Here is a 27,969-nt window from a genome sequence, read left to right as displayed (position 1 = left end):
AACTTTTACTCACATCAAGACCATATATGCCTCTTTGCAATGTCCACTTACTGCTTCCGTTTTTGCCTTCTGGTTCTAAAAAGAACAAGTCAACTTCCTCTTCCACACAACAGCTCTTCAAAATAAGAGCATTTAGGCATCCCTATGTGCTCTCTTCTACATGCTATGATCCTGAGTTCTTTTAACTTCATAAGGCATTGACTCAAGGCCTATTGCCATTCTGGTTGCTCTTCTCCAGATGCTGATGACCCCATTAATATCATTCCTCCTTGTGGACCTCAGAACTCATGATCAAAAGAAGCTCCAACAGCTTCTATTGCCTTTAGGACAAAATACAAGTTCCTCTATGTGGCATTTAAAGCCCTTTACTATCTGGTTCCAAGCTACTTTTCCAGAATTTTCACACATTACTTTTTTTTACAAACTATATTCCAGGCCAACTAGCCTACTTTGCTATCCCTTGCAAATAACATTTCATCTCTGGTCCTCTTGCCTTTGCACATGTCTACCATTCTTGGACAGCACTCCTTGATTCCACTTCTTAAAATTCCGTATCACTTAAGGGTTCGGTTCAAGTGTCACACATTATTAGAGATCTCTCTTGCTCTAACCAGTTTAGTGTGGGTATAGGGGGTCTCCTCCTCAAAAATATTTTATATTTATTTTATGTGTTTTTCACTTTTAATTATTTGTGTGCATGTTTTTCACTACAGTAGAATGTAAGCTCCTTGAGGTCAGTGCTATTTATTTGCTAAGCACAAAAAAAAAGGGCAGGGAATAAATAGTAGACAACTTAATTTTTAGTTAAAAATAGTGTATAAAAATAAACCACAATCATTAATTGCCTGTGGATTTTTACATATTTAGAAAGAACTGCTGGAAAAACTGAAAAGTAGTCTAGTAGAATTAGGTTTAGAGTGACATCTATAATATGACACAAACTCAAAATGGAATAGTGATCTGGATATGAAGTTATATCACTGAAAAATAGAGTGTAACCAGCTTAAGTAACTTTCCACATCTATGTCTTAAGGGTGAAAAATAAATTATAGAATAAGTTTTTCAAAACATAATGGTAAATTTTGATTTCATAAGGCTAAAAAACTTGCACAAATAAAATTAATGAAATCAGAAGAAAAAGTAAAGCAATATATAAAGGGGAAAATCTTTGTAACAAATATTTCTAAGGACCTGAGATTCAAGATATAAAGATAACTAACAGAATAAGTAAGATCAAAAGTTATTCTTCAAAAGTAATGGAAAAAGACATGAAAAAAGCATTACTCAAAATAAAAATTCCAAACTATTAGCAACTATATGATACATTGCTTCAAATAAATAATATTGATAAAAACAATTCTTGACATTCCACCTCACCCCCAGCAAACTGGCAAAGATGAGAGAAAACAAGCTAGAAACTGTCAGGGTTGGGAGATTTATGGAAAGAGGTACACTAATTCACTTTTGGTGAAGTTGTGAATAGGGAAACTATTCTGGAAAGCAGTTTTAAACTATGTGAAAAAAAGTAATTAAAATATCCATACCCTTTGACCCAAAGGTTCTACAGTTAAGCATATACCTCTAGGAAATGATTTTAAAAAGGCAGAGGGAGTCTTGTCAATACAAAAAATACTTTTTATCTAATAAAGAACTGAAAACAAAAGTGCTGCTTTAAATATTTTGGTGTCTATAAATATCACAGTTTACAATGATATTATCTACAAATGACACATAAAAAGGGGAAAAGCCCTCAACAAGCTGACATTTTAATAGGTAGAGACAATATATTCGGGAGAATAGTGGCCCGGAAAGGGAATTTTGGTTTGGGGAGGCACAGAAATCATAAGTGGAGTCATGGTATGGTTGAAATTTTAAGAAAATTCCAACAGTAACAGAAGTATTTATTTGATTAATGTTTCCAGAACAGGAAGTAGAAAGCAGAATTTGGGAGGGGTAGATGAAAAGGAAGATAACAAGAATCCTAGATTGATCCTGATGTCCCGATTAAAGTCTGGATGGGATGTAAAACCCCAAGTGTAGGGAAAAGATAGGTTGGGGAAATCCCTCGAAAATTCCAGTATCATAAAAATAATCTTCATGTCTTTTTTCCTGGATATAGCAAGGTTGTTAGTATTGATCTTACGATTTTCCAAATCAACTCCAATTTTCAATCTATTTTATCAAAAGTTCTGTTTAGACAATATTAATACCTCCATTTTGGACAAGTGAATAAAGAACCCAGATCAAAACACAAAACCATAGCTACATACATACATATATACATACATACATACATACATACACACATACATACATGCAGAAATATATTTTATATTTTAAATATGGTGAGAAAATTACTCAAGAAGTTAGAAATATTTTTTAAGACATCATTCATCCTTTTCTCTACCACAAGAATAAAAATCTGTTCTACTTAGATAAATAAATAAATATATCACTGGATGAAGATACAATGGTATTAGGAAATTAGTTTACAATTCTGGTTAACTACTATAGACAAATGTCATAAGAATACCTAGAAAGAAGTATAAATAGGGAATAATGGGCTAGAAATTGCATTATCTGAATTATGAATGGAGTCCAACTCTCCTGCCACTGTTTGGCTTTAGAAAAATGGCTTGGCCTTAAAAAATTTTTCTCATCTGTCAAATGAATATAATATCTGTACTAGATATCTTATATATGTCCAGATCAAATGAAATAATGTATGTGAAAGCACTCTGAAAACTATCCAATGCTATATAAATGTAAATTAATGGCAGTTCTTATGTTAATGTTTCAAAGGTCCATTCATTCTTGTAGAAATCCATTTGCACATCTTATACACTTCATTTTATATAATAAAGTGTGTCAAAAAGATAATTTTCAGCATGGGTACACACAGGAACTTTTTTGCTCTTTCACTATAATATCACTCGTTGTTCTTACCTAAAAATGATGACAATAAGACTAAGAGAGCATTTGTGTCCTCATCTCCAAAACATGATGAAGGATTCGTGACATTTTCACTATAATTCCATAATGTTTTACAAACCAAGCAGGCCAGCTGCCAATCTGTAGGGCCAAAGTCTCTTAAACAATCCACTAACCTGTTTTAGTAGAAAAACATGATTCAGATCAGTTCTTTTTAACAACTATATGCCATGTGCTGAGTACACTGGTGAGTTCTAGGGGAGATTTAAAAAAATTAAAACTGACCCACAGACCTTACTTTATCCCTGTGGGAAGCTGGGATACAAAGAGGACGGGGATGGTGGAAGGGGTTGACTATGTAGAGTGATAAGGACAGAACCATTTTAAAATTCTGCATTCTAAAAACAGTCATATTTACCTTTTAGTTATATTTTAAACCTACATATTCCAAATTACATTTGATCATTATACTAAATAATTCACTTCTACAATTCCTCTTCAAATCTCTATAAGCAATCCCTTCTTCCAGGGGTTTTAAAACAGCAAATGGAAGAACATTCTTTTGTCTCTGTTATCTGTGAGTGAATGATACCAAACTCACATGTACGTGTATCCTTCTCCCTGTCTCAAAGGTTTCCCCAAGAAGTCCTGAGTACTGGGGCACTTAACCTTGACTTCCCGTGATCTTCATTAGGGCTCCCCTTAGCCTACTCACCAACTGGAACCAAGGCACCAATACTGCTTTTCTTTTTCTTTCTTTCTCTGTCTGTCTGTCTGTCTCTGTGTCTCTCTCCCCCCTTTACTCCTCCATAGCTCATTCTTGCCACCAAGACAAGATACATAGAGAAAAATCTGATTAACAACTCTTCTTATAGAAACTGAGACCTCCTAATCTAGAATAAGTCTTCTTTAATAAGAGAATGACAGAAACTGCTACTGTCCTCAAACTATGAAGTCCCCTGGATCTTAAAGACATTTTTTAAAAGTCCCCTATATGTTTTGAACCATGTCTTTGAACTCACTTTTTAATTCCGCCCCCTTCTTTTAGGATAACACGCTTGTCTTTGTCGACAGTGAGGTTAAGAAGGACTCCACAGGCAGAAAAGCAAACATCCTGGTGCTTGGCATCCAGCAATGCAATCATAAATTTGTAGACTGAATGGAACAAATACCGGGTAGGGTGAAGAGAAGAAAAACAAAATGAAATCTCAAGAAGATACATACTTGGTCTCATTTTTCAAAAAGAATAAATTACTTGAGAGTCAGTGCTAGAGCAAAACACAGATCCCAAACCTACTGACTACTTGAGACATTTTTCCTAAAGCAATAATAAAAGTAGTTAATAATAATAACAAATATTATTTATACTTGCAAAACACTTTATAGTATAAAGCACTTTAAATACATGATCCTCTAAGTATGCTTAGTATATAATCCATACAGATAGTATAGATTGGTGGAAAGGGGACTGAACTTGGAAATGGAGGATTTACTTTGGAATCCTAATTCTAACCTCTACTAGTTGTGACTAGTCAAGTCAAAATCTCTCTGAGCTTTGAAACATTTATTAAGGATTTATTATTATTATTATTAAAAGGATTTATTAAGGATAACTAATTTATTAATTTATTAAGGACTTATTAAAGGACCTAATCTGGGCTAGAAGCTATGGTAAGTGCTGCAGATACAAAGAAAGCTAAAATATAGTGCTTATTCTCAAGGAGTTCCCCATCAAGTGGGAGATATAAAAAGCAGACAATTATAGACAAAATAAACTGGAAATAATAAACAGAGAGAAGACACTGGAATCAAGTGGAATCAGGAAAGAAGGATGAGGAGATGGGAGAATCAGGATAAAATAGTTTTAGGAAAGCCTAAAGAAAAGATAATCAAGGAAAAAAGGTGAACCATAGTGAAGATCTATTGAGAAGGCAAAGAGGAGGACTAAGAAAAGACCTTTAGAATTAACAATGAAGAGATCGTTAGTGCCAGGTCCAGAGAGGTGAGGTCCTGGGTTGAAATGTGGCCTCAGACACTTCCTAGCTATGTGATCCTGGACAAGTCACTTAACCCCCATTGCCTAGTCCTAACTGCTCTTCTATTTTGGAACCAATACACAGTATTGATTCTAAGACAGAAGGCAAGGTTTTAAAAAGAGATCATCAGTAACTTTGGACAGAGTGTCTTCAGTTGAACAATGAGGCTGGGAAGAAGGAAAGAGAAGACACGTATTGTAGATGTAATTCCTTCCTTCTTTCCTTAATTCCTTCCTTCCTTAATTCCTTCTTTCCTCCATCCCTCCTATCATCCCTCCCTTATCTTCTTTCTTAGAATTAATACTGTATATTGGTTCCAAGGCAGATGAGCAGTAAGGAAGAGCTAGACAATGGGGGTTAAGTGGCTTGCCCAGTGTCACACAGCTAGAAGTACCTGAAGACCGTTTGAAACTAGGACCTTTGTTTCTAGGCCTGGTTCTCGGGCTCCTGAGCCACCTAGCTGCCTCAGATAAATTGTCACTGTCCATAGGGCTTTGACTTCAGGGGAATCTCATCTAAAAAAATGAGAATATCATCATATTCATTTGAATATAGGAAATATTTTAGTATTACCCCAAACTGATGGTAGTTTCAATTGATACCAATATATTTTTCCTTGTGTTAAAATTTTATTAACTTTTGTTGTATGACTTTTATTATTCTTTCATCTACTTATTTTTACAAACATTAACTCTCTCTCCTACTTCCTCCCCAACTGAATAATATGAGAAAATAAATAGAACACTCATAAAGAAGATTCATAGTCCAGCAAAACAAATTCCCACATCAGCCATGTCCACCAATGTCCAAAATTTTGCAGCTGAAGTTCATTCCCTCTCTTGCAGGGAAATAGGTGGCCTATTTCATCTTTCTGCCTTTGGGCTCATCATCTGTCATTGAATTCAACAGAGTTCTAAAGTCTTTCAAAGCAATTTATTTTTCCTTTCAAAGAAACCTCATTCTTCAGAGTATACGTGTCTTTGGACCATACAGCCCAATATAGTAATCTTTGAAAGATACATCTCCTAGCGTTGTTGTAAGGAAACTGTTTTTGCAGACTTCAAGGTGTTATATGAATGTGAGCTATAACCACTGTTATTGTTACTGTACATACACACGTGAGGTTGGAGCATTGATGTGCTCCCCCCACCTACCAGGAAATTTCAGGCCTGAGCTGAAACTCCACATTGGAGAGAAATAATATAAAGGAATAGAGATAAGAAGTCTCTGTGCTTGAGGTTCCCCACCTAGAGCTAGGAAAGGAAAAAGGGAAGTTTTGACTGCTGCCTAGCAGCAATCGCCCTTGGGTCTGCCCCTCTGCCTGCCTGTTCCTTATCCCTCCACACCTTCTAAGGGAAAGAAGAGGGAAGAAATCTCTTTACATAGGAGGAAGGGAAAATACTGATGCAAAGAGCTATAGTTCTGCAACTACTGGCCTCTAAGATTTCCACCCTGACCACAGTTTAATTGTCAAGGGTCAAAGTGAAGCTCTACCTACCATAAGCTGAAACCTAGGCAGTTTCAGTAAAGGTCTCAGTATGAGCTTCCCAAGTTCTAACCTAACCCCTGAATAATCAACTCTAGAGATGAGAGGAGGCTGATAACTGTATGTGAAAGACTTAGGAGAGCCCAGCTTGGACTCAGGCAAAATACAGAGACCAGCGGTCAGCCAATAGATATTTATTAAGCCCCTAATGTATGCCAGGCATTTGTGTTATGTGCTGGAATTATAAAGAAAGATAAAAGATAGCCCCTACTCTCGAGGGAGTCATTATCCAATAGAGAAGACACTATATAACCACGTACAACAAGATAAACTGGAAATATTCAACAGAAGGAAAGTATTAGAATTAATAGGGATTGTGAAAGGCTCCCAGTAGATGATGGGGTTTTACCTGGGACTTGAAGGAAATCAAGGAAGCCAGAAGGCAGAGATGAGGAGAGCAAGGCATGGAAGGTAGCTATTTTAAAATGCCTGGGAGATGGAGTATTTTGTTTGAGGAACAGCAGAGAGTCAAGTGTCACTAAATGGAAGAACATGTGGAGGGTAGAAGAAGACTGGAAAGGTTGGGGGTAGGAAAAGCTAAGTTATATAAAGCTTCGAATGCCAAACAGAGGTATATTTGATCCTGGAGATAACAAGAAGCAGTCACTTCTGTTGGGGCTTTTTTTTGGCTGGGGGGAGGGGGGAGAATGGGTGACATGGTCAGACCTGCCTAGCCCGTACTACCAAGAAGACAGCCATGAAGCTAGAAGGAAGATCTTAAAAGAAGGATCATGGCATGTAGGATCAAATCTAGCCCAGAAACCACTGAGAAAGTCAAAGTTAAATTAATAAGAGGTATTTGCTAATGAATCTGTGCCAGGTACTCACTATTTTTCTGAACAATGAAGTCACAAATCTCATCATATTGGGAAAGATTGCCAAAGACACGCACAGCCTCCAGGATCCCATCCATGTTGCTGCTCATTAGAAGCTTTAAGAGCACTGATTTTGATTTTTTTTTTTTTAGAAAATAAAGCAGAGGTAGTTAAGAAATGTTTTCCTTTCATTATCTTTAAACACTGATATTCTAAATACAGGTAACTGAAAAGTATAAAATCATATTAATAAAACCAAATAGTTAATTACCATGGAAAGTGGCTCATTAGTTTTGCTCTTGGGAATAAATTAGGCTTTTTTTGCATTTTAATTGAAAAAATTACTACTGGCTTGTATCTAAATAATGATATCAAAATGCTAAAGAAGCACTGATTAACCCCAAGTGACCCAGAACTTTACATTCCGCAATGCGCAGCTTTCGGTCCTGAATAATGGAATTCTTCACTTGGTAGAATGACAAATTGTTGATTGTTGCTGTAGCATTGATTACCAGTTCCTCACATTCATCAATCGATTTATATTCTGAAATAAAGATAATACAAGTAAGATGAGAAACCACTCACCACAGCTGGAGGACAGAGCACATCATAATTTCACTACCAGTCATACTCTGCCCTCTGGCAGTTTTACTTGGGATCCAATTTTTTAAAAGCCCTTACTTCCAGTCCTAGTAACAGCTCTAGGTCAGAAGAGCAAGGCAGAAGGAGGAGGCAAACTGGGTTAAGTGACTTGCCTAGGGTCATATAGCTAGGAAGTGTCTGAGATCAGGCTTAAACCCAGGTCTTCCTGGCTCTCTATCCACTGTACCATCTAACTTCCCTGGGATCCATTTTCTAAAACTAGAAACAATCAACATTTTTTAAAAGTGCCAGGCACCATTCTACACACTATGGGGAAAAATTTTTTTAAACAATAAAGACATCAATTCCCTATATTTGTATAATGCTTTATGGATTAATCCTTTGAGATAGACAGTAAAAGGTATTGTTATTTTTTAGCTCCAAAATCATATGACAGTTATGATCTAATGGCTACCATTTTAAGCTGAAGAACTGGATCTCAGAAGGATTCATATTATCCTAAGATTTTAGATTAGATCTTGAGCTAAAAAAGTGCCTCAATACATAGTATACTTGTCAGATCTTTGGAAAAGGATTTTAAGACCAAGCAAGAGTTAGAAAAAATTACAAAATGTAAAATAAATAATTTTGATTACATTAAATTAAAAGGTTTTGGTTCAAACAAAACCAAATGCAACCAAAATTAGAAGGGAAGCAACAAATTGGGGGGGGGATCTTCATAACAAAAACCTCTGACAAAGTTCTAATTACTCAAATTTATAAAGAGTTAAATCAATTATACAAAAAATCAAGCCATTCTCCAATTGATAAATGGGCAAGGGACATGAATAGGCAATTTTCAGATAAAGAAATCAAAACTATCAAGAAGCACATGAAAAAATGTTTTAAATCTATAATCAGAGAGATGCAAATAAAAACAACTCTAAGGTACTACCTCATACTTGGATGATTGGCCAACATGACAGCAATGGAAAGTAATGAATGCTGGAGGGGATGTGGCAAAGTTGGGACATTAATGCATTGCTGGTGGAGTTATGAACTGATCCATCCATTTTGGAGAACAATTTGGAACTATGCTCAAAGGGCACTAAAAGACTGTCTGCCCTTTGATCCAGCCATAGCACTGCTGGGTTTATATCCCAAAGAGATAATAAGGGAAAAGACTTGTATAAGAATATTCATAGCTGCACTCCTTGTTGTGGCAAAAAATTGGAAAATGAGGGGATGCCTTTCATTTGGGGAATGGCTAAACAAATTGTGACATATGTTGGTGATGGAATACTATTGTGCTCAAAGGAATAATAAACTGAATGAATTTCATGGGGACTGGAACAACCTCCAGGAATTGATGCAGAATGAGAGGAGCAGAACCAGGAGAACATCGTACACAGAGACTGATACACTGAGGTACAATCAAATGTAATGGACTTATCTACTAGCAGCAGTGCAGTGATCCTGAACAACCCAGAGGGATCTACAAGAAAGAACACTATCCACATTCAGAGTAAAAACTGTGAGAGTAAAAACACAGAAGAAAAAATATTGCTTGATCACATGGGTTGATGGGGATATGGTTGGGGATGTAGATTCTAAATGATCATCCTAGTGCAAATATTAATAATATGGAAATAGATTTTGATCAAGGAAACATGTAAAACCCAGTGGAATTGTGTGTCGGTTATGGGAGGGGGTGGGGGTAAGATAGGGAAAGAACACAATTCTTGTAACCAAAGAAAAATATTCTAAATTGACTAATTAAATAAAATTTTCAAAAAGAAATACCTCAAGATCCATCTAGTACAACCTCATCATTCCACAGACGAGGAAACAGAGGCCCATAAAAGTGGAGCAACTTGCCCATGCCCATACAGAAGGTAAACAGCAGGTATAGACTTTGAATCTAGGCCCTTACTACAGCTGGGTGTGCTTTCCCTTAAGCTTCCTTTGTCTGAGATTCCTGGCCTCTGAGGTCTCTCCCATCACTACATCAATGATCTTTGGAGGCCTACAGCTCACTACCAAGATACAGGAAGCTATTTTCTTCCATAGCATAAATTAAAGCTCTCTTTCTACCCTAAGTAGTGTGCTTAAAGTGACAAAAGTAGTGAGTTGCTAAAAAAGTCATGAAATGGTAATAAGGGAAGACAGCAGGAGGACTGTAACTCTAATTTAAACACAGTGTTGAGTTTCAGAAACACAAAATGGGTATATTTCTTGTATAATATAAACTTATTCAGAATCAAATTTGTACTTTCTTTTTCTCTAATAGGCTTGTGAAATTGTGTTCTCCACAACCCTTGTATTTATTTTCCTGTTCACTCCATATGGAATTTGCCACAAAAACTACTCCAACCGTACACTCCACTCAAGCCACTCTTACCCCACCACAATCCTCCTCAATAGGTAAATTCCTCCCCTCCTACTTTGTTTAAATTGAAGCAATTCACTGAGAACTCAATCAATGTCCCTCGATCTTAAAAAAAAAAAATCTGTTTTCATCCACCTTTTCTTCCTTCATCTCAGAAATAGTCTTGCTCCTCGTCAGGGCTTACTATTCTACAAATCTTCTTGATTCTGTTCTCTATTCCTTCTTCCAGGACCAGAACTGAGAGGTATTTCAGAGTTCATTCCAGCTCAATCTCCCCATTTTAACAGATGAAGGACCAGGGTTCAGAGAGGTTAAAACTTGTCCACAGTTACCCAGTTATAATAAGTGTAAAAGGTACATCTATGAACTCAGATTCTCAGTCATAGAGCCATGTACTTTACATGGCTCTCATCTGTCCCTTGACTCCTTTTCATTTACCTATATGCATAGGTCAAACCTCCATTAGCCTTACAACATGTTCTTTTTTTTTTTTTTAAAACCCTTACCTTCTGTCTTGAAATCAATATTGTGTATTGGTTCCAAGGCAGAAGAGTGGTAAGGGACCTAGAGACGGGAGGTCCTAGGTTCAAATATGACCTCAGACACTTCCCAGCTGTGTGACCCTGGGCAAGTCACTTGACCCCCATTGCCTAGCCCTTACCATTCTTCTGCCTTGGAGTCAATACACAGTATTGACTCCAAGATGGAAGGTAAGGGTTTAAAAAAAAAAGAAGAAGAGTGGTAAGGGCTAGGCAATTGCCCAGGGTCACACAGCGGTAAGTGTCTGAGATCAGATTTGAACCCAGGACCACTCATCCCTAGACCTGACTCTCAATCCACTGAGCTACCCAGCTGCCCTCCTTACACCATGTTCTAATGATTGCCTTTCAGTAATATTTTCTATTCTAAAATATTTTAAAATCCATAAAAGCATTTCTCCACAGTAATCTTATAGGTAGTGGAAATCTCATCTCCTTTTTATACACAGAGAAACTAAGACTCAGAGTGATTTGCCCACAGCCACACAACTATTACTTTAGGGGTCTGAACCCCAGTCTCGTGACCTCAAATCCAGCCTTCTTTAAAACACTGTGCCATAGGTCCACTGTATCATGACTTCCTCCCTCCCCAGTATCATCTCCTCTCTCCTTTTCTTCATTGCCAACCTTGAAAGAATAATACTCATTCTACTTGCTTAGTCTCTTCTCAACACTTTGCTCTTCTAATTGCTTCATTCCACTAAACTGAAACTGTTTTCTGAAATGTGATCAATAACTTCAATCATCAAATTCAATTGTCTCTTCTCAGTCCTTATCTTCCTCAAATTCTGAAGCATTTTACACAATGGAACCATTCCCCTCATTCTTGAACCCTTTTCTTCTCTGAGCAAATCTTCCCTATTCCTTTTGGTAGGAAAGGGAAATGGAAAGGAGAAGGGAAGAAGAAACAGAATTGGGAAAGAAGAGAAAGGAAGGGGTCAAGAATTTATTAAGGATCTGCCATGTACCAGGCACTGTGCTAAGTTCTTCCCAAATATTTTCTTATTTGATCTTCTCAACAATACTGTGAGGTAGTAGCTATTATTGTCCCATTTTTACAGTACATGCCATGGTATCCATAATTCTCCCAGTCACCTAAGCTTGAACCTTGAAATCATTTTTGACTTTCTCCCTCATCCCCTATCATCTTCATTTCCCATCAGATGCACTCTCTGGATTCCACTCCATCATCACCATATTCCCCACTTGCTTTCCCCAAGAAAAGCTCACCACTAAAACCCCATCATTATTGAGATTTTGAGATTATTTCAACTCTGGGAAACAAACCTCATCAGAACTGTCAGTAAACTCTGACCCTTTGATTTTGAGGGTGGAGCAAAAAACTTCCAAAGTTTCCATATAAAGAGGGCTCAGAATCCCAGTGAACTATTTGTTTCCCCCATCAGTTGCATTCATTGGATTCCACTCCACCATCATCATGCCCCCCATTCCAGGTACCTTTTCTGTCCCTCCCCACCTTGATCTATCTAGTTACTTTTAACATCCCATCAATTCAGTTTCTAAAATATCTGTCTATGCACAGAGCTTTGTAGCTAGGAGGCACTAAATCAAAGTTTAACTGATTATCTCACATTCCCTCCAAGGAGGATGATCAGTGATTTATTATTTTTCCTTTTTAATTAATTAATTAATTACATAAAGTTCTTGGGGGTAACCTATAATATGCAAGGAAAAATGGTCATTTGACAAAATAAAATACTTTCAGGTGTTCTTGAAGAAAAGACCAGAACTGGATGGAAATTTTTTTCTACAAAAATGAGAAGAAACATAAAAAATACATGAAAAACCATTTATAAAGGATTTAATAAAATAAAATTACTTACTTCTCATGTGGAAAAAAAGTTATATATAAACCTTAAGTGATATCATTCACCTTTTTCCCCCCAAATAGTCAGTAAACTCCTTAATGGCAGAAACTCTTACCTTTTACATACCTTCCCTAAACTCTAGCACCTAAGACAGTTTAATGCACATAGAAGATATATGATATTTGCAAAATTGCTCTGAATTAAGTACATCTCATACTAGATAAAATTCTGAAATCAATCAAATGTCTTTAAAATCGACAGATATGAAAACTTTCCATATAGTGGAAAGAATTCTGGTCTTGGGATAAGAAAGACTTGATTTCACAACCCTTTACTCTGACACTCATTTTGTGATCCAGGACATCACTGACTTAACATCACAGAGTCTCAGTTTCTACCTCCCTTACGTGGTTGTTTTGAAAAAGCATTTTGTAAGCTTTACATATGTGTGTATTTATATATACATAGGGAGACATGCATATACATAGGTATTATACATGAACAAAGGCAGAATCTGTTTTGCTTGACTATGCATATTTGTTACAAGTTTTTCATTTTTCAGTGTTGGGAAAACAGGTAGGAGAAAAGGCAGACTATTGTTAACTGAAAATTAAAACAACAACAACAACAAAAACCCCAAGGTACTCATCAAGACTAGATGACTTCTAAATTACTTTCCAAATCTGAATCAGTGACCTCGTGATCCTACATCATAATGGGAGACAAGAATAACTAAACTAATTTACATTACACTAACTTTACAGATGATCTGCAAATTATATCTCAACTTTCTTCTAATCATTTAAATATCATCTTTTCCTGGAGTTGAGAGGAACAGCCAAGCTAACTGTGTTGGATTTAATTCCAATGTAGGAGAGGCTACATGGTACATAGGAAAAGCATTAGAAGTAAAGGGGAGAGCTGAGTGCATGCATCTCAGACCTAACATTTACCAGCAGAATGGTCATAAGCAAGTCCTTTAACATTTCTAAGATTCTGTTTCCATCCATGTAAAATGGGAATAGCACTATACTACTTATGTCTCAGGACTGCTGGGTGGGGAGTGTTTTGTAAACCTTAAAGCCCTGTGTAAATCAGAGTTATTTTCATTATCATTTTCTTTATATCCTTACAGGTACAGAATAGGGTCAACAATGAAAAATGTACGTATTTTACTCACAAGTAATATGTAAACAAGATAGTACGTGAAGCACTTTGAAAAGAAAGTACTATGTGTTAGCTATTGATATATGATATAAATATAATAACTTTGTGCCATATGAATTCAAATTACATAGTATATATCTAGGAGGATTACTTTTATGTTATTAACTTTAACCAGGTGGATGTTATATGAATATATAATATAAAAATGAACAATATTGAGGTATGTTTTGCATGATAATATACATATAACACAGATCAAATTGCTTACTGTCTCCAAGAGGCAGGAGGGAAAGAAGAGAGGAGGACAATATGGATCAAATAATTTCTGAAAATGTCTGATGAAAATTGTTATTACATATAATTGGGAAAATGAGATATCTTTGAATAAAAAAAAATTTTAAACCCTTTAGCCAAGTAGAATTCAGAAGACAAGCCTGGACTTTTCAATTTCTTGTTTAATTTGGCCAGCCTTTGATCATTTGATCCCTATTGTGGTATTTATGAAACAACTCTGCATCCTCAGTAGGAAACTTTCTGTCACGTAGCCTGAGAAAGCTGGGGTTGTCATTTAAAAACACTGCATCCCACAGAGTGGTATTAAAATAGACCACTTGTCCTAATTAGGGTCCACCACACCCATGCTGCTGAAACATGGATCATGTTGGAACCAGAAGACACTTTAATTGTGTAGACTTTCCAAGCTACCTTAATGATTGAATAAACATAATAGAAAGAAAGCCTAGCCAAAAGGATGGCTCTTACCCAGTGTTGTGACGAGCAATGCCACTACTTGTTGGTTCGCAGCCAAAGTTGCCCCAATACTAGGGTGAATGGAGATATTGGCCAGCACTCGGATCACTTTTATAAGTACATCTTCCACCTCAGAAGGCTGCTTCTGTTTCTTGTTCTTTCCTTCTTCATCATCCATTCCTTTCATGGAATTCAAATCCATTTCATAATAAGTATTGAATAATGATAAAAGGGTTTTGATGCAACCTTTCTCCTTAGAAAACTGTTCCCGGGCTTGATTATTTTTCGCTGTTAGGTTGCCAAGAATGAAAACAATACGAACGATTAAATCCTATGAGAAAAAAATACCAAGGATTATATAAGTTGCAAGAAGCTTGGAAAACATATCAGGGAAAATTATAGTATTTCCTAGATTCTCCACTGCAAAATAGAAGTAATCTAAGAGATTCTTCATATAATATTTGATCCCCAAAGTTGGTGGTCAATTGACAGATTAGATTAAAAGCACCTGATGAACTGTAAAAAAGACCAAACTATTGGATGTTTTTAACAAAGTCAAGCAAAGATTAGTCAAACTGAAAAAAGCCACCAATAATCTTCTTTTTCTCTGAGCAGGATTTGACTATTGATAGTTATGTAAGTCATTAATTGATTTCAAAACTCACTGCTAATATATTTTTGCTAATATCTAAATTTCTTTATAAAAATTCATGTCTCTTTAGAAGCTTTATATATCCAAAATAGGGTATTTTCCATATTATAAATTAATGGGTATAATTAATGTTCATAAAAATGCAATGAGTACATTTACAAATTACCAATGAGTACATTTACAAAACCTTACAAATAATGAAAAAATGCTGGATTTGACCACAATGATAGGCTACAAGTAGGTGGAGTAGAAAGTCATTTATGTGATTTGATTTAAGTTAAAATTTTAAATTAAGCTCTTATTTCCTTTCAAGGGCTGAATTTTTATTTATTTTTTTGCCATTAGGACACTTCTAAGGACCAAGAATCCTAAGATCATAAATTTAGAGATAAAAGAGTACTCATAGATCAAGCCCAACTCTCTCATTTAAAAGATGAGAAAAGAAGGGAGATAGGTAGCTCAGTGGAGAGAAAGTCAAGCCTAGGAGGTCCTAGGTTCAAAGCTGGCCTCGGACACTTCCTAGCTATGTGACCCTGGGCAAGTTATCTAACCCCATTGCATAGTGTTTACTGCAATTCTGCTTTAGAATTGATAATTAGTTTAAATTCTAAGAAGACATGGTTTAAGAAAGAAAATTACCTCTTCATATCCTTTGACCAATTGTCAGTTGGGCAATTATCCTTTTTCTTATCAATTTAATCGATTTTAAGACAGAGGATAAGGGTATTTTAAAAAATAAAACAATTTAAGAAATGTGTGCTATTTAGAAGGGGGGATACTAAATGGCCATTTGAGTTTATTAACACAGATTTTAATATCTGATCACGCCCTATATATCTAGCTCAAAGCGCTTCAACTAGAGGAAATGAGACATGGGATGGGAAAATTATGATAGGAAATTAAGCTTCTTAGGGAGAAGTTGATCCATGTGAGTTGCCTCAAAGAGGCTCACTTAAGGAATGGCAGCATTAAGCATAGGATACATGGGAGTGGCAGGAAAAAAGAGGTAGAGGCAAGAGAATGAGGGGGACATAAGAAGAGAGACAGAAAAGTACCAAGGACAGATTTAGCAGAATCTATTCACTTAAAATTCATTTAAATTAATTTAAAATAACCTAAACTTAAATAACTACTTTTTCTAGTCTAAATTGTTACTGACAATTTCACAACTCCATAGTTTAAATGCTGATCCAGATTGCCTTCAGGTTTTTGACAACTATTAATCAGCAAAACTCAGTGTTGCCTAAGGAACATTAAAATTCCATTTGCTCAAGGACTTCTGTGAATAGGTGACACCACCACCCAAGGAATGCCAGGGCACTCTCTCTATGCTTATTCATTGTGCCTCTACTTTTGACCTACCACCATGGCAGCATTGGGCAATTTCCAAAGGTTTCTGGGGGCAGATTACCCCCACTATCCACAGTGGACATACACTAAGTACAAAATTACCATGGGATCCTTTAAGGAGCAGCAGCAGATGTGGATTCTTGCCAGGGTAGCTCACCCTAGAGCCTCTTTCCAAGTACACTGTGCTTGTTTTCTGTATAGTATCAGGGCAGTGATCTTGATTAGAACAAGTAATAGATGAATCTGCGTCACCTCCAGCCAAGTGGTATCTATATCTGCTTCCTCTCTTGTAGGACTCTGTATCAAGAATGTTCTGATGGCAAGACCAAGTGACTACTAACTGGCCAAATCCAACAAAGAGATACAGTAGAGGTACAAATCTGCCAGGTTAATGAACCAAAGCTCTTTCAGACTGTGTTCCTCCAAAAGAAAAAATTATCTTCAAATTCCCAGTCCTGGGAACTGGGATTAATATGGCCATATAAATGAGCAAGTAAGCAAAGAAATACATACATGTATGTGTGTACATATATAAGATGCACACATGAATGTATACACACATTTGTGTATTACAAGATGACCACATATACACACACACACATGCATGTTTATATATCATACCCCAGGTCTCCACTGTAGATAAGACCAATCAATGGTGATTCAAAACTGCAATGGTGTCTTCTAAGGAGCTATTGGTGGCATGGATTCTTACTGGTATAGTTCATTGTATAGATGTGGATATGACTTTGTATATATACACACACCTATATATATGTGCATGTGTGTTCACATACAAATACATGTATTCACACATTTGGAGAATTACATATATGGGATCTGAAATAAAATCAGCTCTAGGAACTGTATCTGGAAATTACTTATATTTGTACATAACTTATACACCCATATATACTGTGCAAAAGGAAATTTCCTTTCCTTTTTTGACTACGTGTACCTGAGGACTTTATGAGGAAAATCATTTGGTAAATTAGGTCACAAGGATAGAGTGGCAGATGGAAAGGGGCAGCAAATAGGGTCAAGATATCATGAGACAGGGGGAGGGTGATCTTCCCTGCTACACCCCCTGGACTGACCCACTGGGCAGCATAGGCAAAATAGAAAGCCATAGTTGGTTCCTAAGACATTACATATAAGTTAGTGGGTGGAGAATAGGTTTGATAAACTGAGGCAAGAGAGGACTTCGCTCTCATCTCTTCCAGGTTTGTTGCTTGTGAGTGTGGGTAGGGACCCTTATGACAGTTGTAGAATAGCAAGCTAAATGAAGTAATAAGGAAGGTAAACTATATCTCTCTCTCCTATTTTTCCATCTTTTCCCCCTACTGCTTTTGATTTAATAAAAATACTAGGTAAGGGTTTTAAAAAAAAAAAGCAAATTCACTTAAAATGACTGCTATTTCTATGTTCTAAACAGTTATCTGAAGATTTCCTAGGTCAATTTAGATGTTAATTACCCTAATATATACATATACATATACATATACATATACATATACATATACATATACATATACATATACATATACATATACATATACAGCAGCTACACCCAGGAGACAAAACATCAGTGTTATTTAGGCAATTCAGTATTCTCTTCTCCCCCAAATACATTAAGCAATGCTAGAAAGAAAATCCCAGTAATATTAAATAACATTTAAGAATTAGATATTTAGTAAATTGCTATATCTAATGTACTAAAATCATGAACAAGAACCACTGTACTTCTCTAAGTGTTCAATTTATATTCCAAAAGATTCTATTTGTTTTTCTTTTTTTCCTCTTTCCATTTTTCTGACCCTTAATGCTTCATCTTGATCTAACTTTCTCTTATAATCCAGACTGATTTCTTTCCTATATCACCTCACCAAAACAACCAATTTCTTAATTTTTGTCATAGTCCCCAGAAGCCTTCTCATCAACAAATAGTTCATAAAGATTTATTAAGCACTTACTATGAGCCAGGTACTGTGCTTAGCCCTGGGAAATACAAAGAAAAGTAAAAGCCTGAACGCTTAAGGAGTTCACAGTCTAGTGAAGAATACAACATGCAAATAATGTACTGTGTACAAACTGTATACTAGAGAAATTGGAAATAATCAACAGAGGGAAGGAGACACTAGGATGGCTTCTTGTAGAAGGTGGGATTCTAACTGGACATCGAAATCAAGTTAGGAGGCAGAGATGAGGAGGAAGAGAACTGCAAGAATGAGAGGCAGTCAGTGAAAATGACAAAAGTCTGAAGATGGTGAATCTTGTGTAAGGAACAGCAAGGAAGCCAGTGTCACCAGACCAGAATGATTGGGGCTATCAAAGGTGTGAAAATTCTTTTTTTATTTATTTATTTATCTAATTAATTTAGAATATTTTTCCATGGTTACATGATTCATATTCTCTCTCTCTCTCTCTCTCTCTCTCTCTCTCTCTCTCTCTCTCTCTCTCACACACACACACACACACACACACACACACACACACACACACACCCTTCTGTAGCCAATGAGCAATTCAACTGGGTTTTACATGTATCATTGATCAAGGCCTATTTCCAGATTATTAACATTAGCAAAAGAGTGATCATTTAGAGTCTACATCCCCAATCATTTCCCCATCAAACCATGTGATCAAGGATATGTTTTTCTTCTGTGTTCCTACTCCTACAGTTCTTTCTCTAGATGTGGATAGTGTTCTTTCTCATAAGTCCCTCAGAAATATCCTGGTTTATCGCACTGCTGCTAGGGAAGTCCATTTCATTCGATTGTACCACGGTGTATTCATCTTTGTGTACAATGTTCCCCTAGCTCTGCTCCTTTCACTCTGCATCAATTCCTGGAGGTTGTTCCAGTTTACATGGAATTCCTCCAGTTCATTATTCCTTTTGCTCAATAGTATTCCATCACCAACAGATATAAGGTGTAAAAATTCTGAGTGAGCAGGAGGATTTCAGAGAAAAGTAGACTTACATGAACTGATGCAGAGTGAAGTGAGCAAAACCAGGAGAATGTTGTACACAGCAACAGCAATGATATACAATGAACAGGTAACTGTGAAGGATAGTGCTGCTATTCTTGGCGATACAATGATAGAAAGCAATCCTAAATGGCTTATGCTGAAAAAAAACTATTCACCTTAGAGAAAGAAGTGATGAAGTTTGAATACAGGATGAAGCAGACCATTCTTCACTTTATTTTCTTCATTTTTTAAAAGGTGTCTTCTTCCACAATACAACCAACATGGAAATGTTTAGTGGGAAAAAAATAAAACATCAATAAAGAACAACAAAAAGAAAAAGACCAGGAAGGTAATTGGGGAGTGGGGCAATGAATAGGTTATGAAGTGCTTTGGAAATCAAATATATTACCATAACAGTGATAAGGAACCTTTAGTATTTATTTAGTGAGTACGGGGGTGACACGATCAGACCCCAGTCACAGGAAGATCATGTTGACAGCTCAATAGAGGATGGAATGGGGAAAGACTATGGCAGGCAGACCAACCTCCAGGTTACTGCAATAGACCAGCCATGAGACGATGAGGGTCTGAACCCAGGTGGTGGCAGCATCAAAGTAGTGTGGGGGGCATGTATGAGATAAAGACATAAAATCAATAAGCCACAGAAACAGATCAGCTATTGAGAGTAAGAGAGATAATACAATGGGAAGATAGAGTTGCTCTCTACATGAATAGGTAAAGTAAGGCAGGCAAGGGTAAAGTAAGGAAGGAAAATGAGTTCTGTTTAAGACATTTTTAGTTTAAGATGTCTACTGAACATCTAGTTTGAGATTTCTGAAAAGTAGTTGGAGATATGAAATTGGAGGTAAGCAGAGATGCCAAAGCAGGGTAAGTAGATTTGAAAATCATCAGCATCAGGATGATAATTAAATCCATGAGAGCTGATGAGACCAAAATTCAAATAATTTCCTTTTATTCAGTGCTTGGTTCTTTTTCTACAAAAGAATGGTGAGCACATCATTTAAGCACTTGGGGGCCTTCATATGGCAAGGTAAATAAACAAGTTGATCTCCAAGGAGGGGCAGGACATTAACTCCAAATCTTGAATTCTGAAATTCCTTTCTATGATCATAATCTCTAGTCTTTCCATCTTTTCCTCTGTGTCCTTTTTACCCTGAAATGGCTTACTGAATGTTTATTAAATGGATTAGAGAATTCAGCAGAATCCTAAAAAATCTCATTCAGATTTTATCCTCCTCTAAACAAGAACTCTGAAGAAGGCCAAAAAAACTTTTCCACCAAGCACATCCATGCCACACCCAAACAATTAAAGTTGTTGCTTTCATCCTTTGTGCAGGATGCAGTTCCCCAGCAGAATAACAATTCCAGAACTCCTTGAATTTTGTCAAATTACTTTTGTAAATCAATGCACAAATTATACATGGATTTTTAAATTAAATTAAATCTAGACTGAACACTGAAAACAACAAAATGCCAAGGAATCCAGCAGGGAGAAGGGTAAAAAGCAGACAGTCTAGTCTAACCAGTTTATATTGACTTTGCAATTTGGGTTAAAACAGTATCAGCCTAGCAACAGCCATGGCCAATCAGAGTTAAGGCAAACAGTTACACTTATATTTTAAGAAGTCTGACCTCAACTGTGTATTCCAGTTACAGTCTATCAGATATTCTCTTGAGTTAAGCATATGCTCTGTTGTTAATGAGCAAACATGTTACTTAATATGATCAGGCACTAACAGACTTTGAAAAATATTATTGAAGTGGTACAAAACAACTGATGACTCAGGGCATGATGACCTTGGGTAAGTCATTTAAAATCCTTTGGGACTCAGGTTCTTCATCTGTAACCTGAGGGGTTGGGCAAGATCATCTAGAGGAATCATTTCAACTATAAGAAGATTTTGAGAATGACATGCACACACACAAAAAATCTCTTCTAAAGAGAATGCTGACACAATTTTCATTGTTTTATTTTTCATCACCAAAATGATTTGTGGAACGCAAGTTCTCCTTTTCTGAGCTTGCCCAAGGTAAGCAAAGTCCCCAAAACTAGCCCCAGGAGATGCACTCTCAAAGAATGAGGCAGGTTAATCAATTCTGGAAGATTCCAAAGGCAGGCTAATGAGGCAGGGTTTGCCTAAACATACACAAGGAAGCATTGGATTTTTTTCCTAAAGGACCTATCTAGAAAAAAAGAGATTCAGAAACAAAACACATTTTCTAAAAAGTTTATAGATAGGTTTATTAGAGGAAATCCTAAATAAATGCCTGCAATGTTTTTTGGCGAGGGGGAATGAGGGGAATGGGGGAGCATTCTACTTTTGAAAAAATGTGGCAAGATGATATCAGGGACTTATTCAAAAAACCATTTCTTCCTTTAGCTTCACACCACTTTCTCTACAGGCTCCCTTCTAAAATCTTACTTCTGGAAAAAGCTTTCCCTAGTCTCTTTTAACATAGTACCTTTCCTCTGAGATTACCACCAGTTGTTAAACATGGATATCAAAACTTGTCTACATCTCCATTCTTTTCTTTCTTAAAAATATTTTGTTTTAATCAGCTAAGATTTGCCTTCTCAGTCTCTCATCTCAATTCTGCCTCCCCCACTGAGAAGACAAGGAATAGAGAAGTCATTATAAATATGTAGTCTCTCACAAAACAAATTTCCACATTGACCATGTCCAAAAAATTATGTTCCATTCTACCTTCTAAATTCTTAATTCTATCAGGAGTTGGGTAGCATATTTCCTCATTAATCCTCTGGAATTCTGATTGAACATTAATGAGTTTAGCACAATAGTATTTTATTACATTTTTGTACCATAACTTGCTCATCAATTTCCCAATTTATACATACTCCTCAGATTCTTATTCCTTAGCACTTCAAAAAAAAAGTTAGAAATATCTTTATATATCCTTAGAGTTTGTTTTCTTTAGGACTAATCTTCTTAATCTAATCTCCTTCTAATTCCTCTTCTCCTTTCCCCTTTTCCCACAGAGTTAAATGTATTTTGTACTGATTCTGCATGCGCATGCATGTGTCTTTTTATTATTCCTTGTTTTGACCAGTTCAGATGGGAGTCAGGTTCAAATACCAGTTGTTCCTCTCTATCCCCTCCCTCTTTGTTTGAAGAGCTGTCTGTTTGTCCACCCTGATTATGTAAAATAATTTAACCTAACCTTCCTTTCCCTTTCTAAGTACCATCACTGCCCCCACTCCAGTATATTCTTTTTCCTCTATTCTTCCATTCTCTTCTTAAAATCATTAAGACATAAGAAAACTAACCTTGTTTAACAGAACTCCCACTATTGAACCCTGATGATGACAGGGTTCAGATGGGACACATGTATCATCTCCTGTTCCTATGTATGCAGTTTATCTTTGCTTACTCTTTTATCATTGTTCATTCACATTTACCTTTTTATTGCTCTCTTCACATCTGTGTTTGAATTTCAAAGTTTTTATGCATCTGTGGTCTTTTCATCAGGGATACTTGAAAGTCTTCTATTTCATTAAAGATCCATCCCCCCCCCCCCTTTGGCATTATTCTTAATTTTGCTATATAATTTGCTATATAATTTCTTGGTTATTAACCCTTATCTTTTTCCTTCCAGAATATCATATTCAAAGTTCTCTGCTCCTATTAAGTAGTAGCTGGTAAACTGGGTATGATCCTGACTGTGGCTCCCTGGTACTTGAATTCTTTCTTTTTTGGTTGACTGAAATTTCATATATATTCATTTTGGGGTTATTTTAGGAGATGGCCAGTGAATTCTTCCTATTTCCATTTTGCCATCTAGTTCTTAGAGACCTGGATAGTTTTCTTTTTAAGATTTCTTAAAATAGGGTGCCTAGGCTCTTTTTTGGTCATGACCAATAATTTACCTTTTTGTCCTCCTCAATCCATTTTTCAGATCAGTCATTTTTACTATGAGATAATTCACTTTTTAAGTTTTTTACAGCCTTAAAAATTTTTTTTACGTGTCAATACAATTTTAAATTTTTTGTTTTCTCATATTTTGCAAGTCATGTTCTCTCTTTTTCCCACACCTTTTCCCTCCCCAAGAAGGCAGGTACTATGATATCGGTTGTATGTAAATTATCATATAATATAAATTTCAATTTCAACATGTTGTGAAAGAAGACACATATTGCTTATATTAGAGACAATGTCATGGTGGAAATAAAGAACATTATGTTTCAATTTGTATTCGAACTCTATTCCTTCTATGGCAGTGGATATCTTTTTTTTTTTGTCATGAGTCTCTTAGAGTTGTCCTGGATCCATGCCTTTTTGATAATAGTTAAATTGAAAAGAGTTGATCACAGTTGATCATCATATATTATTGTTGTTACTGTGTAACATATTTTCTTTGTTTTGCTCACTTCATTTTGCATCATCATTTCACATAGGTCTTCCCAAGTTTTCTTGTGATTATCTTGTTTATCATTTCTCATGACATAATAGTATTCCATTATAAGCATATACCACAACTTCTTTAACTATTCCCTAAGTGAGGGATATCCCTTCAGTTTCCAGTTATTTGCCAGGTTTTTGATTTGAATACTTCTTATAATTTTGAGAGAGTTTGCTGCTTGGGTAAGGTTTTGTGGCTTTTGTTCCAAGCTGTTAATTCCCTTTCCAATTTTCTTTCCCCCCTCAAGTGGTCTAATTCCATGTATAAAAACATTTTAAACTCTTTTTAAAAAACTTGTTTTAAAAATTTTAACTTAATTTTTAACTTTAACTTCCAGGAATTTAATTTATTTATATAAATTATTAATTTAAATTCCAGGAATTCTAAGAGTTTGTGCCTTGTGTTTTACTCCAAGTCATTGCTTTATAGATGTTTTAGAGTCCTTCTCTTCTTCCATGTTTGTGTCTTGAGCCTCCTTACCACCAAGATAGCTTATTATGGTGGGGTTCCTTTTTTGTTTGCTCATTCCTTCAGCCTACTTCCTGATTTCATTGAAGTTAAGGCTGGGCTCTGTTTACTTTTGGAGTGTAGGTATGGGCTGATCATGTTGCTACTTTCTTGGGGTATTGAGTGTTCTGTTATTCTAGGATCTGAGAGACAAGTCAAAATTCTAGAAGTTTTCACTGCTCACAAAGTGATGTGATCCAAATTAAAGTTTGATTACTGCTCTCTGGTCTGAACTTTGCAAGTTCCCAACCCTGAATTTGGATCTGAGCAAAAATAAAACTGCTGCTGGACTCTGCTTTATCAACCAAGTACTAGTTCATACTGGCAGAATTGTAGGCTCCCTTTTGATATGATTTCTGCCTTGATTATTCCTCTGCAGACTGAACTAGATGCTAGAAGTAAAAGCCTGCTTTGATTCTTGGGTCTAAACCACATTGTTTCTACTTACTTCTGAACTTCCTCCTTTTTTCAGTAGGCTCAGTAAGGCCTTCTTATGTGGGAATGTCACTTCCTTGTACTTCTCCCTCCTCACTCCACCCTTGATCTGTGACCCACAACTGGGTAGTAGAAGTCAAAGTTATCAGTTAGCACCTTTCACCTAAGCAGTGCTCTGGTCTAAGTCTGGGGTGGCCTAGACCAGGAATCCCTCTTCCCTTGGTGTACAGCCTCACTCTAGATACTGTAGTATTCCATGTTCTGTGGGTTTCTGGCCTTTTCCCAGTGTCTAAAGACCTATCCTTTCTGGCTCTCAATACAAAACTTGGCTAAAGGGCTCATTGTGACTTTTTCCCCTGTTAAGATGAGGTCTGGTACATTTTCCAGATTTGTTTGCAAGAGTTCATAAACAGGAGGTCATCGCATAATCTCCTACCATTCTGTCACCTTGGTTCTGCCTCCCCCTCATTCTTTTCTCCAGCTTCTGAGCAAAAGGCAAGACTTCCCCTTGGCCTGCTTCTTACAACAGCCAAGGTACTGCTGAATTATCAGTCCCTGAGAAGGATGTGAATGGGAGAGTGTATATGATGTAATAACGAACTCTCCTTGTGTCCTTGATCCCATATCACCCCATGTTTTCCTCCCTTTATAGGAATTTGACACTTCATTCTCTGACACAGTTCTCAGATCCATCTGTGTGTATGTGTGTGTGTGTGTGTGTGTGTGTGTGTGTGTGTGTGTGTGTGTGCATTTCTTCCTATCTACCTACTGGGTAGGTAGATGAAGATTACAAACATGTTCATTCTTAAAATAACTTTTAACTCTATTCTATCTATTCTTCTATATCTCTCCTCCCTTCCACTACCAAATTTCTAGACTATACTATGCTCACCTTTTCAGCGTCCATTCACTTTTCAACCTTTTACAATCCAACTGTTTCCACCATTCTATAGAAAACTAATTTCTCCAAGGTTACCAGAGATACCTTAATGGCAAAATCCAATGGTCTTTTCTCAATTCTCAAACTCCTTGACCTACATTCAGTTACTGACACCATTAGTCAATCTCACTTCCCAGATCCTCTCCCTTGGTTCTCCTCCTACATTCTTGGCTAAGCCTATGGTACCTCCTACTTATCCATTTAGTCTCCTTTGCTAAGTCATTAGGTATCCCCACCTCTAAAACATAAGTATGTGTCAAGGCTTTGTCCTGACCCTTTTTCTCTGCTCCATGTTCTTTCCCTTGTTGATGTCATCTGTTCCTATGGACTTAATTATCAACTCTCTACAAATGATTTTCCAAATCTAAATAAACTGAATGTTTCACCTGAAATCCAGGATCAATTTCCTGCTAGCCACTTTCATAATGATATCCTCTCAGCTCCTCAGACTCTACATGTCCAAATGGAACTTGTCCCCTGTTCCTCCAAATTTGACCTTCTTCTAAACTTTCCTATTTCAGGCAACATTGTTGTTGAAGCAGTACAATATAGTAAAAGGGCTGCTAGACCTGAAGTCAATATAGACCCATTTTCAAATCTGGTTTCAAATATTCATTAGCTTTGGGAACCAGGAAAAGTACTGAGAATTGTTTCCTGACTCTAAAATAGCAATAATATTAGCTGTACTACCTGTATCTTTCAGACTTATGAGAAACATATTCTATAAACTTTTAAGGTTGATATAAGTTAATCTATTGTTGCTATTATTATAATAATTATTATTGTTGTAATTATTAGTTGTGAGGAGACTATGATCCTTTCTGGCTAGAGAGTCAGGCAAAATGGATTAGATTTGGTCTTCTAGAATAGAAAAGAAAAATATATTTAAGAATGCTTTTCAAGCTTAAGAACTAAAACTATAGGATTTATAGTATTTAAAAGGCAGATATTTCACCAACTCAAGTTACCTAGAAAATGCAATTCCTCAGAATACCTTACTAATAAATTAATGAGTAGTAAATATTATAGATTAATGATTAATATCATGAATTGATGAATATTATAAAATGTGTTATATATCTTGGAATTTTGAATTAAGAATCAAGATTTGATTTGTAGCCCCTTACTCCACTTTGCAAAATACACACAAACTATCAATGTTCATAATCAGGAGCATAAAATTTAACCCACCTAGAAAATAATAATGTGCTCCATTATGAAATAGCCATTGTGGATATTGGGTCAATAAGAACAAAGATATTTATCTCTGCCAGTTGGAAATATGGGTGATGTCTCACCCATCAATAACCAGTTTGGCCTCTAGGACTCCCCTGATCCCTGCCTTAACCTTTAGTCAGGACTAGGAACTATACATCTCTTCTGGCACATCGTATTTACTCTCCCATTCACATCCTTCTCAGAGACTGATAATTCAACAGTACCTTGGCTTTTGTAAGGAGCATGCCAATATCCTGCTCTCTGGTTCCTCTAAGAATCCCCACAATTCAGAGTAATAGGCAGCCCAGTCAAAATTGTTTTATTTTTTTTTTAATCATTTAAGAAGGGGACAGCTGGGTAGCTCAGTGGATTGAGAGCCAGGCCTAGAGATGGGAGGTCCTGGGTTCAAATCTGACCTCAGACACTTCCCAGCTGTGTGACCCTGAACAAGTCACTTGACCCCCATTGCCTAGCCCTTACCACTCTTATGCCTTGGAGCCAATACACAGTATTGACTCCAAGATGGAAGGTACGGGTTTAAAAAAAATCAGTTAAAAACTACAGAATGCCAATGCACAAGTAATGATGTTAAATATAAAAGCATCAGGGGAAAACTCAGAAGTCCTTTCTTAATTAAGCAAACAGTTTGTCCCTGATGTTTTTGAATTTAACATCACTACCACACCTTCTGGCTAAATGATAATGGTAGAGGGGAAGCAGTTCTGCAAGGTCAAACCAGTGGCTGCTTTCAAAATGCCAGCAGTGATGCTCACAGTTGAGGAAAATAGAAAGAGCCAAGACTGCAGCATGGTCCATTAAAAAGAGTGAAATTGAAAGAAAAAAAGATCAAAGCTGGGACCCTGATGAGAAATCAAA

The 27,969-nt window shown here is 36.4% G+C and overlaps 1 protein-coding gene across 7 annotated transcripts in view; it reads right to left on the bottom strand.

The window, feature by feature from the left end:
- The window catches only part of ARMC2 (armadillo repeat containing 2), a 184,694-nt gene that overhangs the window by 11,777 nt on the left and 144,948 nt on the right, over positions 1-27,969 (bottom strand). For all 7 annotated transcript variants that reach the window (XM_056818642.1, XM_056818646.1, XM_056818641.1 and 4 more), the window contains exons 13-17: positions 14,597-14,915; positions 7,750-7,872; positions 7,342-7,455; positions 3,954-4,086; positions 2,947-3,107 (exon numbers count right to left, since the gene is read on the bottom strand). In XM_056818642.1, the coding sequence (XP_056674620.1) occupies positions 2,947-3,107; positions 3,954-4,086; positions 7,342-7,455; positions 7,750-7,872; positions 14,597-14,915 (850 nt within the window). The remainder of the gene's footprint in view (positions 1-2,946; positions 3,108-3,953; positions 4,087-7,341; positions 7,456-7,749; positions 7,873-14,596; positions 14,916-27,969) is intronic.

Source organism: Monodelphis domestica, chromosome 2 (genome assembly GCF_027887165.1).
Source record: "Monodelphis domestica isolate mMonDom1 chromosome 2, mMonDom1.pri, whole genome shotgun sequence".
NCBI lineage: Eukaryota > Metazoa > Chordata > Mammalia > Didelphimorphia > Didelphidae > Monodelphis > Monodelphis domestica.
Note: the sequence above shows the minus strand (reverse complement) of the source record. Positions and strands in the feature narration are given on the sequence as shown.